Here is a 14,143-nt window from a genome sequence, read left to right as displayed (position 1 = left end):
CTCTATCCTTTGATTCTTTACATGCAAAGCACAAATGAGGAGTTAAATCTGGATGCTGTGAGGCAGTGCTGTTTGTGTTAACGAGATGAACCACTGGGTGAATGAAATCGCACAATTCAACCCACAGATACAAAATCACACCGGTTATACAGAACAGATTAGCATCTCACTCATGTGTTTTGCTAGTTGGTGAACATTGCTGAATGCAAATTGATACATTTGTCGATATTACAGAAAAAGCAGCTACACGGCCAAAGTACTAGATTGAGAAGCGCTCCTAACGGCCAGCGGTTACTGAATGAATGAGTAATGACTAATTACTGAATGACTAATTAATGAGAAAGATCACATTCAGAATCTAACTGATGCAACTTTACACATACCAATATGTGGTACTTTCATTTATCCAGTAGCTCAGCTAGTTACACAACAGCATTCAGTTAACTGTCAAAGTGGTTCTTTGGCTGATCTCGGGTCAAGGCAATGCTCAGTCTGCTTCAACAAGCATCTATATAAAATGATGCTCTAGCGACTGAATATACTGAACTAACTCTGCACATATACATCATGAAGACCATAAAAGTTTCAGCAAGGGCCCAAAAGGGTTCCACGGTACGATACGATAATACTTTATTGTCAGATCAAGTCTAAAAATTTTCTTGCATCTCAGCAGCTCAGGGTGAAAGTTTAGTGTCACATAGATGGACTGACAAGACGAGGATCAACTTTCTCTGCTAGGAGATGAGTAAGATGGAGAAGATTGCAAAGGTGGTATTTGGAGCCACGAAGCATTGTGATGAGAAATAAGATTATACTGTTTCCAATGACTGAAGGGATGGTAACCAGAGGTTGCAAATGTCTCGTCTCCTAACTTCAACATCTTTGTCATTGGCTGCATTCATAAACACACATACATGCTTGGCTTTCCAAATACATGTCGAAGTGTCATGCAATGTGAAATTGAAAAAGAGACAAATAAGAAATATGAATTGTAACTTTTACCAGTATGAATCTTCTCGTGTCTTTGCAGCAAATACTTCTGAATAAAACGCATGGCACACTGAGTGCACTGATACGGCTTTTCACCTTCAAAATAAAACATTTAATATGATGAGCAATACATCAGAGCACAAAAGGGGAAACAGAATCTTTAATCTTACATAAACCCTCAGGACAAAAGCTAACATTAAAAAACATCCCTAATTAAACACCTAGACACTGCACAGATGTCAAGGTTCATGTACAATTTTAGCAACTATATAAAACGTAATCCACTTATGGGTGAGAGGGAGAGACAGTTCACAGATGTTTTGGGGTAAATTTCCCTCCCGAGCTGCGTGTATATGCTTGTTGCTGACCCACTTTTACCTTCCATCAATTTGCAACTAAGTGCCGACCCTGAGCTCAATGACAAGGTGCTCTAAAGCAGATGGGGCTTTTGTTCACAAATGCCATCTTGTGGCAGAGAGCGAGAAAGAGAAAAAACAAGCCCGGTCACAAAATACTACAAGAACCTGCCAGCTAGCGAGCTACCAATATGTCAAAAGTGGCCATTCAGAAACATTCAAAGACTAAAAATCCAATAAAGGCAACTTTAAAAATTAATAATTAAAAATACTTAAGGGAATATAATTTTAAAACATACCAAAATTCAGGTGATTTACTTTTTATTATTACATGCTGTTGTCGGGAATTTTGAAAATTACAAGGAAGATGAGTTGGCTATAATCTGGTTAACCCTAGAGCTCACATACAGGGCAAGCATGATGGAACAAATGACCAACATAGAATGTTAGGATGGTAAAAAATAGATGTGTTCATATATTTAGCCTTCACAGCACAGCTTAATTAGAATAGCTAAAACTAATACACTCTGCTGAAAAGCAGGCTTCCTTATCTATTGAGGGGGGATAATTGTTTGCAGTTCTGTCTAGGTTCTATCCGTTGCATTACATCCTTGAAATTACAGCTGCTTTCTGTCACTGCGTTTAGCAGGCAAGTCTCCCAAAAGTTAACGAACGGCCTTTTTTAATAAGAGACCCCATCAATTCTCCTTACAGGGATTTCGACACCTATCGTATGTTTGTAAGATATATGGGCGAGAGATTGTCAAAACAACAGGAAACGTAAAGTTGAAGTTAACTCTGGGGAAAGACAAAGATGAAAGGTTACAGAGACATTGATCAACGATAATTTATTTCAAATCTACAAGTAACCATTGTGTCATGAGAATACATGGAAGTGCTATAGGTACTGTAATCTTTGAAACACTTTGGGTTATCCCAGAATGTTTTTCCGGCACACTGTCAAGGCTTTCAATAAACCAACTTGTTCGATAAACTCACCATTGACCTACAAGCTGTCTTATTTTGTATTTGTGCCAGTCAGAGTAAAGCCAGATACAGGGTATGGGTAGAGCACAAAATTGCCTCCTAAACATGCTAAGCTATTACTTGGATGGGCTAGAATGGACCTTGTCTGAGTTCCTTGCACCCATTTCCTGGTCAGAAAATTGAGTGTCCGATTTAACTTTGCACAGATATAATGTGCATTTTCCTCAATGTAAACAAATGTGCATTCCACTGATGGACCCAATGAGTTCAGATTCAAATACAACTGGGAAAATGTGTCGGAAGGAACTGCAGATGCTGGTTTAAACTGAAGATAGACACAAAAAGCTGGAGTATCTCTGGAGAGAAGGAATGGGTGACATTTCAGGTCGAGACTGGTTGGCTGAAGAAGGGTCTCGACCTGAAACATCTCCAGAGATGCTGCCTGTCCCGCTGAGTTACTCCAGCTGTTTGTGTCTATCTTCAGCAACTGGGAAAATCACAGATGGAGCAACCAGCAAGCTCCGGACTCCCACAATCATCATGAGACTGAACTCGGTGGCAACTCCATGGGATACCCTGAATTTTCCCCAGCAAGTTTTGGTCCATTATGCATGGATGTTGGAAATAGAATTCAGGCAGTTCGGAAGCATACAATAAAACAAACATTAAATAATACATTTAGTTGCAATGAATCATACTTTAGGAAGCAACAACAAAATAACAAACAAATAGGAATTCAATTAATCATAAATTCATTAATATTATAGGTTTATAGATACTGTTAACCCGCATCATCTTTAATGATACAATATTTTTCTTTTAAAAGTTGCAGGCATTGATAGAACATCAAAGTGGAGTTCATGAATGGTTTAGCACACAAGACCACCCATACCTGTATGAATGAAGACATGCCTTTGTAAATGATAGTTGGTACGGAAAGCAGCATTGCAGTGCTCACAGATATGAGATTTCAGGCATTTAAGTCCTAATGATCCATCTTCATTTATTGTTAGAATCTGAACAAATGCAATTCCAAACACAGATTGCATTAGACAGGTTTCCCCAAATGCTTTCAAATCTAACCACAGATAGTTTACTAAAACCTGTTCTACACAGATTCTACAGATATAAGTGATCACAATTAAAACTGATGAAATTTGCACATGACATTGAGATCCTGTCAATAAACAAATAGAAACCATGATACCCCAGTACTGGATGGAAGAGTTACCCAAGAGAAATTAAATTCTATCATTAAGAGTTATCAACCAGAGTATTGCAGATTATCAAATAAATATTCAACATTGAATATTCTTACAAACTCTTTAGAATAAACTGTTTGGAGTTCTTTCCAAAAACTGTCAGGAAACATATTACTTGCCCTCAGGAACCAGAGCCTTCACTCTTGCAGAGCCACGTGGCAATCGCACTATAATGCACATGACATTGAGATCCTGTCAATAAACAAATAGAAACCAGGATACCCCAGTACTGGATGGAAGAGTTACCCAAGAGAAATTAAATTCTATCATTAAGAGTTATCAACCAGAGTATTGCAGATTATCAAATAAATATTCAACATTGAATATTCTTACAAACTCTTTAGAATAAACTGTTTGGAGTTCTTTCCAAAAACTGTCAGGAAACATATTACTTGCCCTCAGGAACCAGAGCCTTCACTCTTGCAGAGCCACGTGGCAATCACACTATAATCCCCAATGAGCGCACAGGCAAACCACATCTCCGTTCATAATCCCCATTCACACTGACTCAACACTCAGCACAATTCACACGATCGCCAGGAGGAGGAGCCCTGGTTCATTTATCGGCTTCCTTATTCAATGATACTGTGACCAATTACATCTGTTCTTCGTTCCATTTCCTTAGTGAATAACCTCTCTAAACTTGCTCACCTTCTCAACATTCGTTTGTTTTGATCATTTGATAGTCTGTAGGCTCCATCTGACATTCTGTCTACATTTTCTGCTGCAGGGAAGTTTCTACAACAGACATACTTGGATTCAACCACACGAGCCACTGCATTCCTGATGCACTGTCTTCCCGCACCTCTGAAGGTCGACCTCCAGAGGCCCATTCTGTACAATTTGGATTAGTTACCTTGGAAGGAGATCGTTGCTTCCTTTTCTTTTTCTTCTGCAAATCAATTGGTTCTTTTAGTTGCACTTTATCCTTCCTCAGCTGGTCACCTTCGTCAGCATACTGGACTTCCTGCTTTACGTTTACCTTTGGAACGACAAAGTGGTACTGAAAAAAATTAAATTCAAACCCAGGTGATGCAGCACACCTTTCCAGCAGCACTGCTGCGCGGCAATGCCACGTTCTACAATATAGACTTTATTACTGAAACAATGGAACATTAACGCAATAAATCAGTGGATGGGAAGAATTGAAACACTATGCTGGGCTGCCAGGTTGCACTGATCTGATCTCAACCTCTGTTCCACATCCTTGCCATTACCCCAGAATCATGCTTCAAGCAACTATACACCATGTTAGCTTTTGACTCAAATAGCAAGGCACAATACTTAACATACCACAAACCTGGTCCAGTAGGAAATTGCTGATAAAATACTTGAGTTGATTATAAATGGTGTACATCACCTTATCAAAACTGTCCAGGAATCGCTAAAATATTAGTTCAAGGAAAGAGTTAACAATCTGATTGCAAGTACAATATTTGACAGATATTGACCGATCAGTTCGGTAACGTTGATTTCTAGCACTGGTCAGCTCACCTTATATTTTACTCCATTCAGAATAATTTGAGTAGACAGATTCCCTAGGCACTGCGATAGTTCACCACCAGGAGGAGCCGTACGATGGCTGCCTCGCCAATGGTCTGTCTCATCCTTTTCCATCTTTGTGTTTTTAGTTTGTTGTAAGGTGGGAGAAACTTTTTTATCTCTTTCCTCGACAGATACGACTTTTTCCGTGTCGTATCTCCTTCTGCACTGCGGCCTAACATCGTGGAGCTGGCGGCCTCTTGCTGGGACCTCGGGCTCCCCAACCATGGGAGCCTGCGGACTTAACTTTGTGAGCTGGCGATCCCTTTACCAGGGATCGACCTCAGAAGCTCCAACTGTGGGGGCCTGCGGATTTTAACATCGTGGAGCTCGCAGTCCCGGTTTAGAGACCGACTTCGGGAGCTCCAAGCCGCAGGACCTTCGACTGCCCCGACTCGGGAGCTTCGATCAACCCGACGCAGGAGCTTCAATCACCCTGACTGCGAATAGTTCGACTCCCCCGACCGCGGGAGAAAAGGAGGGAAGAAGATCAGACTTTATTGCCTTCCATCACAGTGGGGAATGGGGAGGAGCCGCTGTGGTGGATGTTTATGTCAATTTTTTATACAGTTGTGTGTCTTGTTGCTTTATTGGTATGAGTGTATGGCAAACCAAATTCCTCGTATGTTGCAAAACATACTTGGCTAATAAATTACAATTATGATTATGAACTCCTTCAGGAATCCCGGGTAATGTCAATGTCAGAGTGCAAGCAGCTAAAACCAGCCAAGAGTGGCATATGGGTTTGGGACTTTTGCCTTTATGTGGGAATACTGGTTTTGCTAGCAGTTACGCTTGGGAGAAATGCCAATTTCTATATCAAATTTCACAATGGCAGCATTCATTCATAAACATGCTGAGCCAAATGTCTTGGCCAAGGCACACCACCCAGTCTTCCCTCGGTATCCAGGCTTGGATGCTATGCCATAACTTGCCACCTGAAGTAACCTCGGCTCCAGCAGCAAATGACTGAGCACTCGTGTACTTAGCAATGTCAAGTGTACTCAGAAATCCTATCTCAAAACACCCAGAGCCTCATTAGCCTGTCAACCACCTGGTAGAGCTCCGGTAGCAGGAAGTGCTGCAAGTCATTAGGGGCATTTTTAATTTCACTGCAACCGAGACAGGCAAGAACTATAGTTAAAAATTATACTTAAATCAAATTAAATACATTATATTAAATAAATTAAATTGAAAGAAATATGGCCTCCCCTTTGCTTTATGTCTGCAGCTCTACAATCAAGAAATCAAGTCATGTTGACATGTTGGCCAGCGTGGGCAAGTTGGGCCAACGCACTGTATCATTCTATGATGTCATTGAAATCAAGGCATTCTGCATCATGGTACACGTTCTGAGAAGTAATACCCTGGTGCAAACGTTGAATGCAGCAAGTGTATTGAAGCAAACATCAATAAGTGTGTAAATTCTGATTTTGCTTCCTCTTAAATGGAGAACTGGGCTTGAAACAGTTAATATCAACCAACAAAGGCTGGCTGGCTACCTTCAGAGGCTTCTTTGTTTGAAATTTATCTTGTAGAAACATTTAAGGAATGGCTCTCCCACGACTGTTCATTGGAAATAAAGGGCTCCATTGCAGATTGCCCAAAGTTTTGGTGTGCACTTTATCTTTTAATAGCCAATCTTCAGAGTGGATAGTTGTAACTCATCCAAGCAAAGGTTTTGATGGTTTCTTATTCAAGGAAGTCAATAGTACCCACTCACTTATTAGTCATCAGTTTAGTTCAACAATTTCTATGTGCTATTGGAGACACTCTGTGGACGCTAGCAAGCACACACATGGTGATCCATGAAGGGTGAAGAAAATGGCCCGTGTAATGACTGCCTACAGTCACATTACCTCCATCTACAGCTCTTCCAATGCTTTCCTGAACAGCTATGTATTGTTAATCTAACACAAACTGCTCATAACCTGACACTTCACTCCCCCATCACCTCCCAAGTTCACTGAACTGCATTGTTAATTAGAAAATTCCTTCTCTCCCGAGATGCTGCCTGACCTGCTGAGTTACTCCAGCATTTTGTGAATAAATACCTTCGATTTGTACCACCATACTAATTAGAAAATTCCTTCCACCGTCTCGCCATTCTCTTGCAAAAGCCTGTTTCAGACCTTCAAACCTCTAATTACAGTCACTTTCATGACTTCTGTTGGTAGTTGATGCATCCTCAGCAGTTCCGTGCTACTATCAGTTTTTGTGTAATGTGCTTCCTAAATGTCTCTATAAATGTAACTCTTTTAGCCCAGAAATACACTGGTAATATTGCACAGCACACCCCACCAAAGTCTGTGCAACCTTCTTGCAAGTCGGATGCCCAGAAATGAACACATTCCATCCAGGGATCTCTACAAGAGTTGGGATGGTGTTCCAATTCCACCCGTTTAAATGGAAAGGAAATGGCAGCACACCGCTTTGCTTTCACTGCCGCTTGGGGAGAGCACTTTATACTTCGGATTTGGTGGCACGCTAATTTGTTCTTGAATTTAATTCTAAAACCACACAATGATCTCAAGGGAGTACAAAACTGGCTACAGGTAACAGTGCTTAATTTTTGTTTAATTTTAGAGAGTTTAATACCGCATGGAAACAGGCCCCTCGGCCCATCAAGTCCACGCCGATCAGCGATCACCTGTACACTAGCATTATCCTACACACTCAATTAACCTACAAACCTGCATGTCTTTGGAGTGCAGGAGGAAACCGGAGCACCTGGGGAAAACCCACGCGTTCACAGGGAGAACGTGCAAACTCTGTACAGACAGCACCCATTGTTGGGACCGAACCCAGGTCTCTGGCGCTGTAAAGCAGCAACTCTACCGCCGCGCCACGCACTCAAATCACAAATATTTACTTAACGCAGAAAATTATAAAAGTATACAGATAAAATGATACAGATAGTATCTAAGAAAGCATCAGCACTTAAACCAAAGGAATTCAGTCACATGTTCTCAATAATTTTGTTAAATTATAGCAAATGCGAACATAACCAGTCATTTACCAACAAAAGGGTATAGCACACAATTATCCACAAAACTACCCATTTTACCCCATCCCTGAAGTATCCCTTTCTCCACGAGAGATCAGGAATCTTTCACAGGCACTGATAGCCAATCGGCAAAATCCAAACAGGACTTGGTTCAAATTAAAGCTGTACGTGACCCAAGATAGATAAAAAACAACAACTTTCCTTGTAGATTCTAATAACTTTCTATCGAAAGGATCCTATGGAAAGCATCCACTCACTGGGTAGTGATGCTAGTACACACCATGCCATATGTTAACGTGCCCTGGCACTTTGCTTCCAATCAAGTACCATTGCAAAAACATTGTTAAAAACCATGAAAAAATTCAGTCTGTATCATGCAAGAGGTAGCAAAATCTCTAATCAAATTATTGTATTTAATACTTTAAAATAATTCTACTTTTGCCTTAAATGCGCAAACGTCAGGATTTAACACAAACTTTAGACTTTTTACAGTTCTGCAGGAGATGCCCCACCTGTGGTGGGAGGAAATACCGTGACTCTTGGTGCTTGGTTTCAATGACTGGAACAGGCTGGGCAATATTCTGCCCAGCAGAACAAGACAAAAACAATGGTGAAGTCTTGACTCCCACTGCAAGAATGCAGTTTAGCTAAGCGGCATAATTATCCATCTGCTTGTATGAAATAAAATAGATGAATTAAGCCAAATGGCACTGCCCACTCACATTTAGCTCATACGTTAACTCCTGAGGGAGCCTTTCACGCCCATCGTGTTCATCATCATCATTTTTAACTGTCTCTTCGTGGATCATTAGCTCATCGTGTGAAATTAGCTCTTCCTGTGGGAGGGCACTTTGCTGTAAAGCAGTTTCTTGTTGGAGAATTTCTTCATGAGAGATCTCCCTTTCTTCTAATATGGTTTCCTGTGGTCCAATATGTACAGAAGACTGACCAGAAACGCTGCCCACCACTACCTGCGGTCTGGAAGACTGCATTTCATTTATACTGCTGCATTTAAGAAAGATTCGATTGAGTTTGTCTTCAAGATTCATTCTTCAGTGGAATTGTTTTCTTAATCCTGGAAAGAAAACAGAGTACACAGTTGGAATAAATGCAGGGACAGAGTCATACAACATGGAAACTGGCCCTTCGGCCAAATTCGCGCCTCCATGCCACAATGTAATAACTGGTCATAATCTCATGAAACTACAACATGCATAGTTGCACTGGAGCAATACTCTCTCCCATTTCAAGAATGCATGAAAACCACCCCACTTAAAAATAAAAATCACTTGGCATCAATGTGTCTAATGATGCGTTGCATTTTACTATGCAATTGTTTCAATTTCACCCAGAGGGCAGCGGGTATATGGAGCGGGTTGTCAAAGGAAGCGGTAAAGTTATGTACAATAACTACATTTTAAGAAGATATTTGGACAGGTTCATGGATAGGAACGGTCGAGAGGGATAGGGGCGAAATATGACTAGCCCAGAACGACAACCTGACTTAGCATGGATGCGTTGGCACAGACGGCCGGTTTCCAAGCTGTATAATTTTATTACTCTCTAATAGTCATAGAAACAACCGTTCTATGAGCTAATGTGCCGCTGAACATTCATTGCTGTTCCTGTGCAGTATTTTATCTCTTTCCACGAACACTACTGCCAACTGCACCCTGCCCCAAAATGCAGTTTCAAAAGTCCATAGTTATTCCACATGCATGCACAAGCATTGCATCCATCAGACTCACAGGCAAAGGTTTGCAGCTTACTGGATAACTGTGCTTCATGGACACACACTGGCACTGTTATACCGTCTGCAAATGCAGGCAGTGGGCTGAAACAATGTAAAGTGTTTTGCTTTTTCTGGGCATTCGTCTCAACCTGTTGAGTTGTCCGTTTTCCTAAACTCTTCTAAAATCTTCTTGTACAGTCATTCTCCAGTGGCCCCCTCCTGTCAGTAACTATTATCCAGTTGCTTGTGTCAATACCTACCATCCTCATACCTCACAGAACTTGCCAAAGATATGTATATCTACCCACACAATAAAAATGTCCATCATTTGATGGCACCCCCCATTCTACAATTCTCGTGTTACATTCATTATCTTCATTAATATTCCACACAGGTGGAACTGCCACCATTTTAGCAAATGGCATTATCAAATTATAGCGACAGTCATTAATCCAGTGCACGGACTTCAGTGATGCCAGACAGGAAGATTTTCTCGACTATTGGATATTATTCCTATGAACATCTCAGCACTGGTGGAAATAATCTATTTTTAAGTTACAAAGTTGGATCACGAATGGGAGCTGGACGGAGATTAAAACTAACACGAGAACTGCTTCCTGTTCACAGCTATTGCTCAAACTTCACTCTTGCATGCTACCAGTAAATGGTAGAAGATCATGAACAACCAAAGCCTATATAAGTCATTTACCTCACTGCAGTTTCAGGTTTGTTGAGTGAAAACAGACATATGCTTGCATGATAAGAGTAGCCACACTTGCACTAAAAAAAGTAAATTCTAGAAAAGGATAATGTCTTGCACTGCAAAATTACTGTCTCTTTAGCTTGCGTCTTGTTCTATCTAGTTCAGCTCCTTCAACTGTACCTTATGCATCTATGTTGAACATTTTCCCTAACTTTATTCGTGGTCAGTGTCCAATTTCCCCTCGCAAACCAAGGTGCTGTATTAGCTAAAGAGCATCATATAAATATATTCCCTCTTTTTGCCAAATTAAACCTATTGTAACCAGGTAAACTGGGCACAAGGGATCAACATTAAAGGTGTCGACACAAGTAACTGCAGATGCTGGTTTGCACAAAAGGACACAAAGTGCAAGAGTAGCCCAGCAGGTCAGGCAGCATCTCTGGAGAACATGGATAGGTGACATTTCAGGTCGCAAACCTTCTTTAGACATTAAAGATGCCTTTGTTCTACTTGTACCTAAATGAATGTCTTGCACTTCAAGGAGCAGATGGCCACCAGGGGCATATCTCAGTAGTGGGTTGTATTGAGGGGGAAATTCCAAATCACTGTTTCATACTCTACATTGGCATTAGAAATTCAAGATAAACACAACATCAAAAGCAATGCGATTAATGATGAACTAGTATGGGATCGCAAGGGATCCAGGAAGATCCCTGGATACAGAATTGACTTCATGGAAGAAAGCAGAGGGTGATGATGGACGATGAGTTTTCACACAGGAGGCCTGTAAATGGTGGTTTGCTTCACGTATCGGTCTGTGCCCATTGCCATTTGTGGTTTATATCAACAATTTGGATGAGAATATACAAGGCATGATTAGTGTGTTTGCAGATGACACTAAAGTGTAGGTGGCACTGTAGATAGCGAAGATGGTTATCAAACATTACAACAGGATTTTGATCAGCTGGGCAGGTGGGCAGAGGAAACGTTAATTGAGTTTAAAGCAGATAAGTGCGAAAAGTTGCATTTTGGGAAGTTAAACAAGGGCAGGACATTCACAGTGAATGGTAGAACCCTGGGAAGTGTTGTAGAGCAGAGGGATCTATGAGTACAAGTATATAGTTCCCTGAAAGTGGTGTCACAGGACGATAAAAAAAGGCCTTTTGGTACATTGGCCTCAATCAGTCAGGGTATTGGGTATAAAGTTGCGATGTTAGGTTACAGGTATACAAGATGTTGGTGAGGCCGCAATTAGAGTACTGTGTTGTTTTAGTAATCCAGCTAAAGAAAGGATGTCATTCGTCTGAAAAGGACGCGGAGAAGATTTACGAGGGTGTTGCCAGGAGAGGTTGAACTCTTGGGAGAGGATGGGAAGGCTAGGACTCTATTCCCTGGAGCACAGGAGGCTGAGGGGTGATCTTACATAGGTGTATGAAATTATGAGGGAAATAGATAGAGTGAATGCAGAGTCTTTTACCCAGCATAGGGGAATCAAAAACCAGAGGATGTAGGTTCAAGATGAGAACGGCTCAATTTAATATGAACCTGAGGGGCAGCATTTTCACTCAGAGGGTGTTAGAAATATGGCATTAGCTGCCAGAGGACGTTGAGGCAGGTATTATAGCAGCATTTAAACGACTCTTGGACAGGTACCTGGATAGGGAAGATTGAGGGATATAGGCAAAACACAGGAAAACGGGACCAGCATAATGGTCGTCGTGGACGACTTGGGCCGAAGGGCCTGCTCTATGACTGAAGCATAAATGGGTGGTTGATGGTCAGTGTGGACTAGGTGGTCTGAAGGGCCTGTTTCTGGGCTGATCGACCTGTGCCCATGACTCAAACTCACTTGTGTGACCCATGAGTGACCACCGCGCACACTTATATCACACAGCATGGACATTAATGTTAGGATCTCATGATTTTCATCTGCAACCAGCAGTGGACCAGTGCATTATAGAGTTGTCATGGACAAGGGAGCATGCCAACTGTATTATTTTAGTTTTTACTGTCACAGGCAAAATTCCAGATTGCAGCTAACTTCAAGTAACAAGATTAAGATGGTGCTTCTGTTTTACACACACTTGCCTTAGGAAGTGCTCCATAGGAACATAAATGAAAACTAACTAACAAATATTTTGCCACTGCCCCCCTCAGGGCTGAATAAACCCATTGGTGAACTCAGGCTCTGAAATTGTGGATTGTAGGACGGAATTTTGTACTTTACCCGTACCCTATATCTGACTTTACTCAGATAGGCACAGACACAAAATAAAACTCGTAGATCAGTGTTGATTCTATCGAACTGGTCGGTGTAATAAAGGCCTTTGCGATGCAAGTGTGAGCAAGGTCAAGCTGCGTCAACAAGCCAAACTAACGGCAAGATTTTTATACCCTCATGACACAATGGTTACTTGTGGAGTTGAAATAAACCAACATTAATCAATGTCTCTGTAAACTTTCATCTTTGTCTTTTCCCAGAGTTAACTTTAATCTTACGTTTCTTGTTGTTTTCAAACTCTCCCACTATATATCTAATATGTAGATACCATAAATGTCAAGATCCCTGTAGGGAGTTTTGATTCTACTGCTAAATGGGGTCCCCTTAACCTTTGGCAGCTTGGCCCACTAAACACAATAGCAAAGAACAGCTGTAATCTCAAGATTGCAACAGATAAAAACCTAGCCAGAACTATGAAGGGTATCCTTCTTTCCTTCCCCCCCCCCCCCCAACACGGATAGATAACGAAGCCAGCTGTACAGCAGAATGTTTCAGCTTTAGCCATTCTGACTACATTCTTGGCCATTTTTCCTATCATGCTCCCCAGTATGTGAGCTCCAGGGTTAACCAAACTATAACCTACTCATCTTCCTTACAATTCTCAAAATTCACGACAACATGGATGAAGGCATGTGACCATTGTCTGATAGATCCTCAGTTTACAGTGACCACTGTCTGATAGATCCTACACTCAGTTTACAGTGATCACTTTCTGATCGATCCTACACTCAGTTTGCAGTGATGCCCTGTCTGATAGCTTGGTTTGGGAACAGTCCCAAGAAATTGCAGAGTTGTGGATGCAGACCAGACCATCGCACAAACTAACCTCCCTTCCATTGACTCCATTTGTACCTCACTCTGCCTCAGCAAGGCCACAAGCAAAATCAAGAACAAGTCGCACCCTGGTCACTCCCTCTTCTCCCCTCTCCCATCTGCCAAAGGGTATAGAAGTGTGAAAATGCACGCCTGGGACAATTACTTCGGACTTTACTGGCTTTATCTTGCACTAAATGTTATTCCCTTAACGAGTATCTGTACACTGAATGGCTAGATTGTAATCATGTATTGTCTTTCACGGAATAGCACGGAATAAAAGCTTTTAACTGTACCTGGAACAGGTAACAATAAACAAAAAAAATAGAGTAAACAAAAGGGTTATGTGGTGGAAGTTAGTGGAGTGGCTTTCACTAAGAAGACTTAGGAAGCTGAAAGATCTGAAGGTGGATAAGTCACCTGGACTGGATGGATTGCACACTTGGGTTCTGAAAGAGGTGGCTTTAGAG

At 41.4% G+C, this 14,143-nt stretch overlaps 1 protein-coding gene across 3 annotated transcripts in view; it reads right to left on the bottom strand.

Annotated features, from left to right (window-relative positions):
• The window catches only part of znf148 (zinc finger protein 148), a 43,161-nt gene that overhangs the window by 8,656 nt on the left and 20,362 nt on the right, over positions 1-14,143 (bottom strand). For 2 of the 3 annotated variants that reach the window (XM_078404175.1, XM_078404176.1), the window contains 4 exons: positions 8,867-9,219; positions 4,452-4,598; positions 3,226-3,349; positions 1,003-1,086 (listed from right to left, as the gene is read on the bottom strand). In XM_078404175.1, coding sequence (XP_078260301.1) covers positions 1,003-1,086; positions 3,226-3,349; positions 4,452-4,598; positions 8,867-9,193 — 682 coding nt within the window. In that variant the 5' untranslated portion in view covers positions 9,194-9,219. The remainder of the gene's footprint in view (positions 1-1,002; positions 1,087-3,225; positions 3,350-4,451; positions 4,599-8,866; positions 9,220-14,143) is intronic. The other variant, XM_078404177.1, reaches the window with a different exon arrangement.

Source organism: Rhinoraja longicauda, chromosome 8, assembly GCF_053455715.1.
Source record: "Rhinoraja longicauda isolate Sanriku21f chromosome 8, sRhiLon1.1, whole genome shotgun sequence".
Classification (NCBI taxonomy): Eukaryota; Metazoa; Chordata; class Chondrichthyes; order Rajiformes; family Arhynchobatidae; genus Rhinoraja; species Rhinoraja longicauda.
The sequence above is the reverse complement of the archived record's forward strand: the minus strand, read 5'-3'. Positions and strand labels throughout refer to the sequence as shown.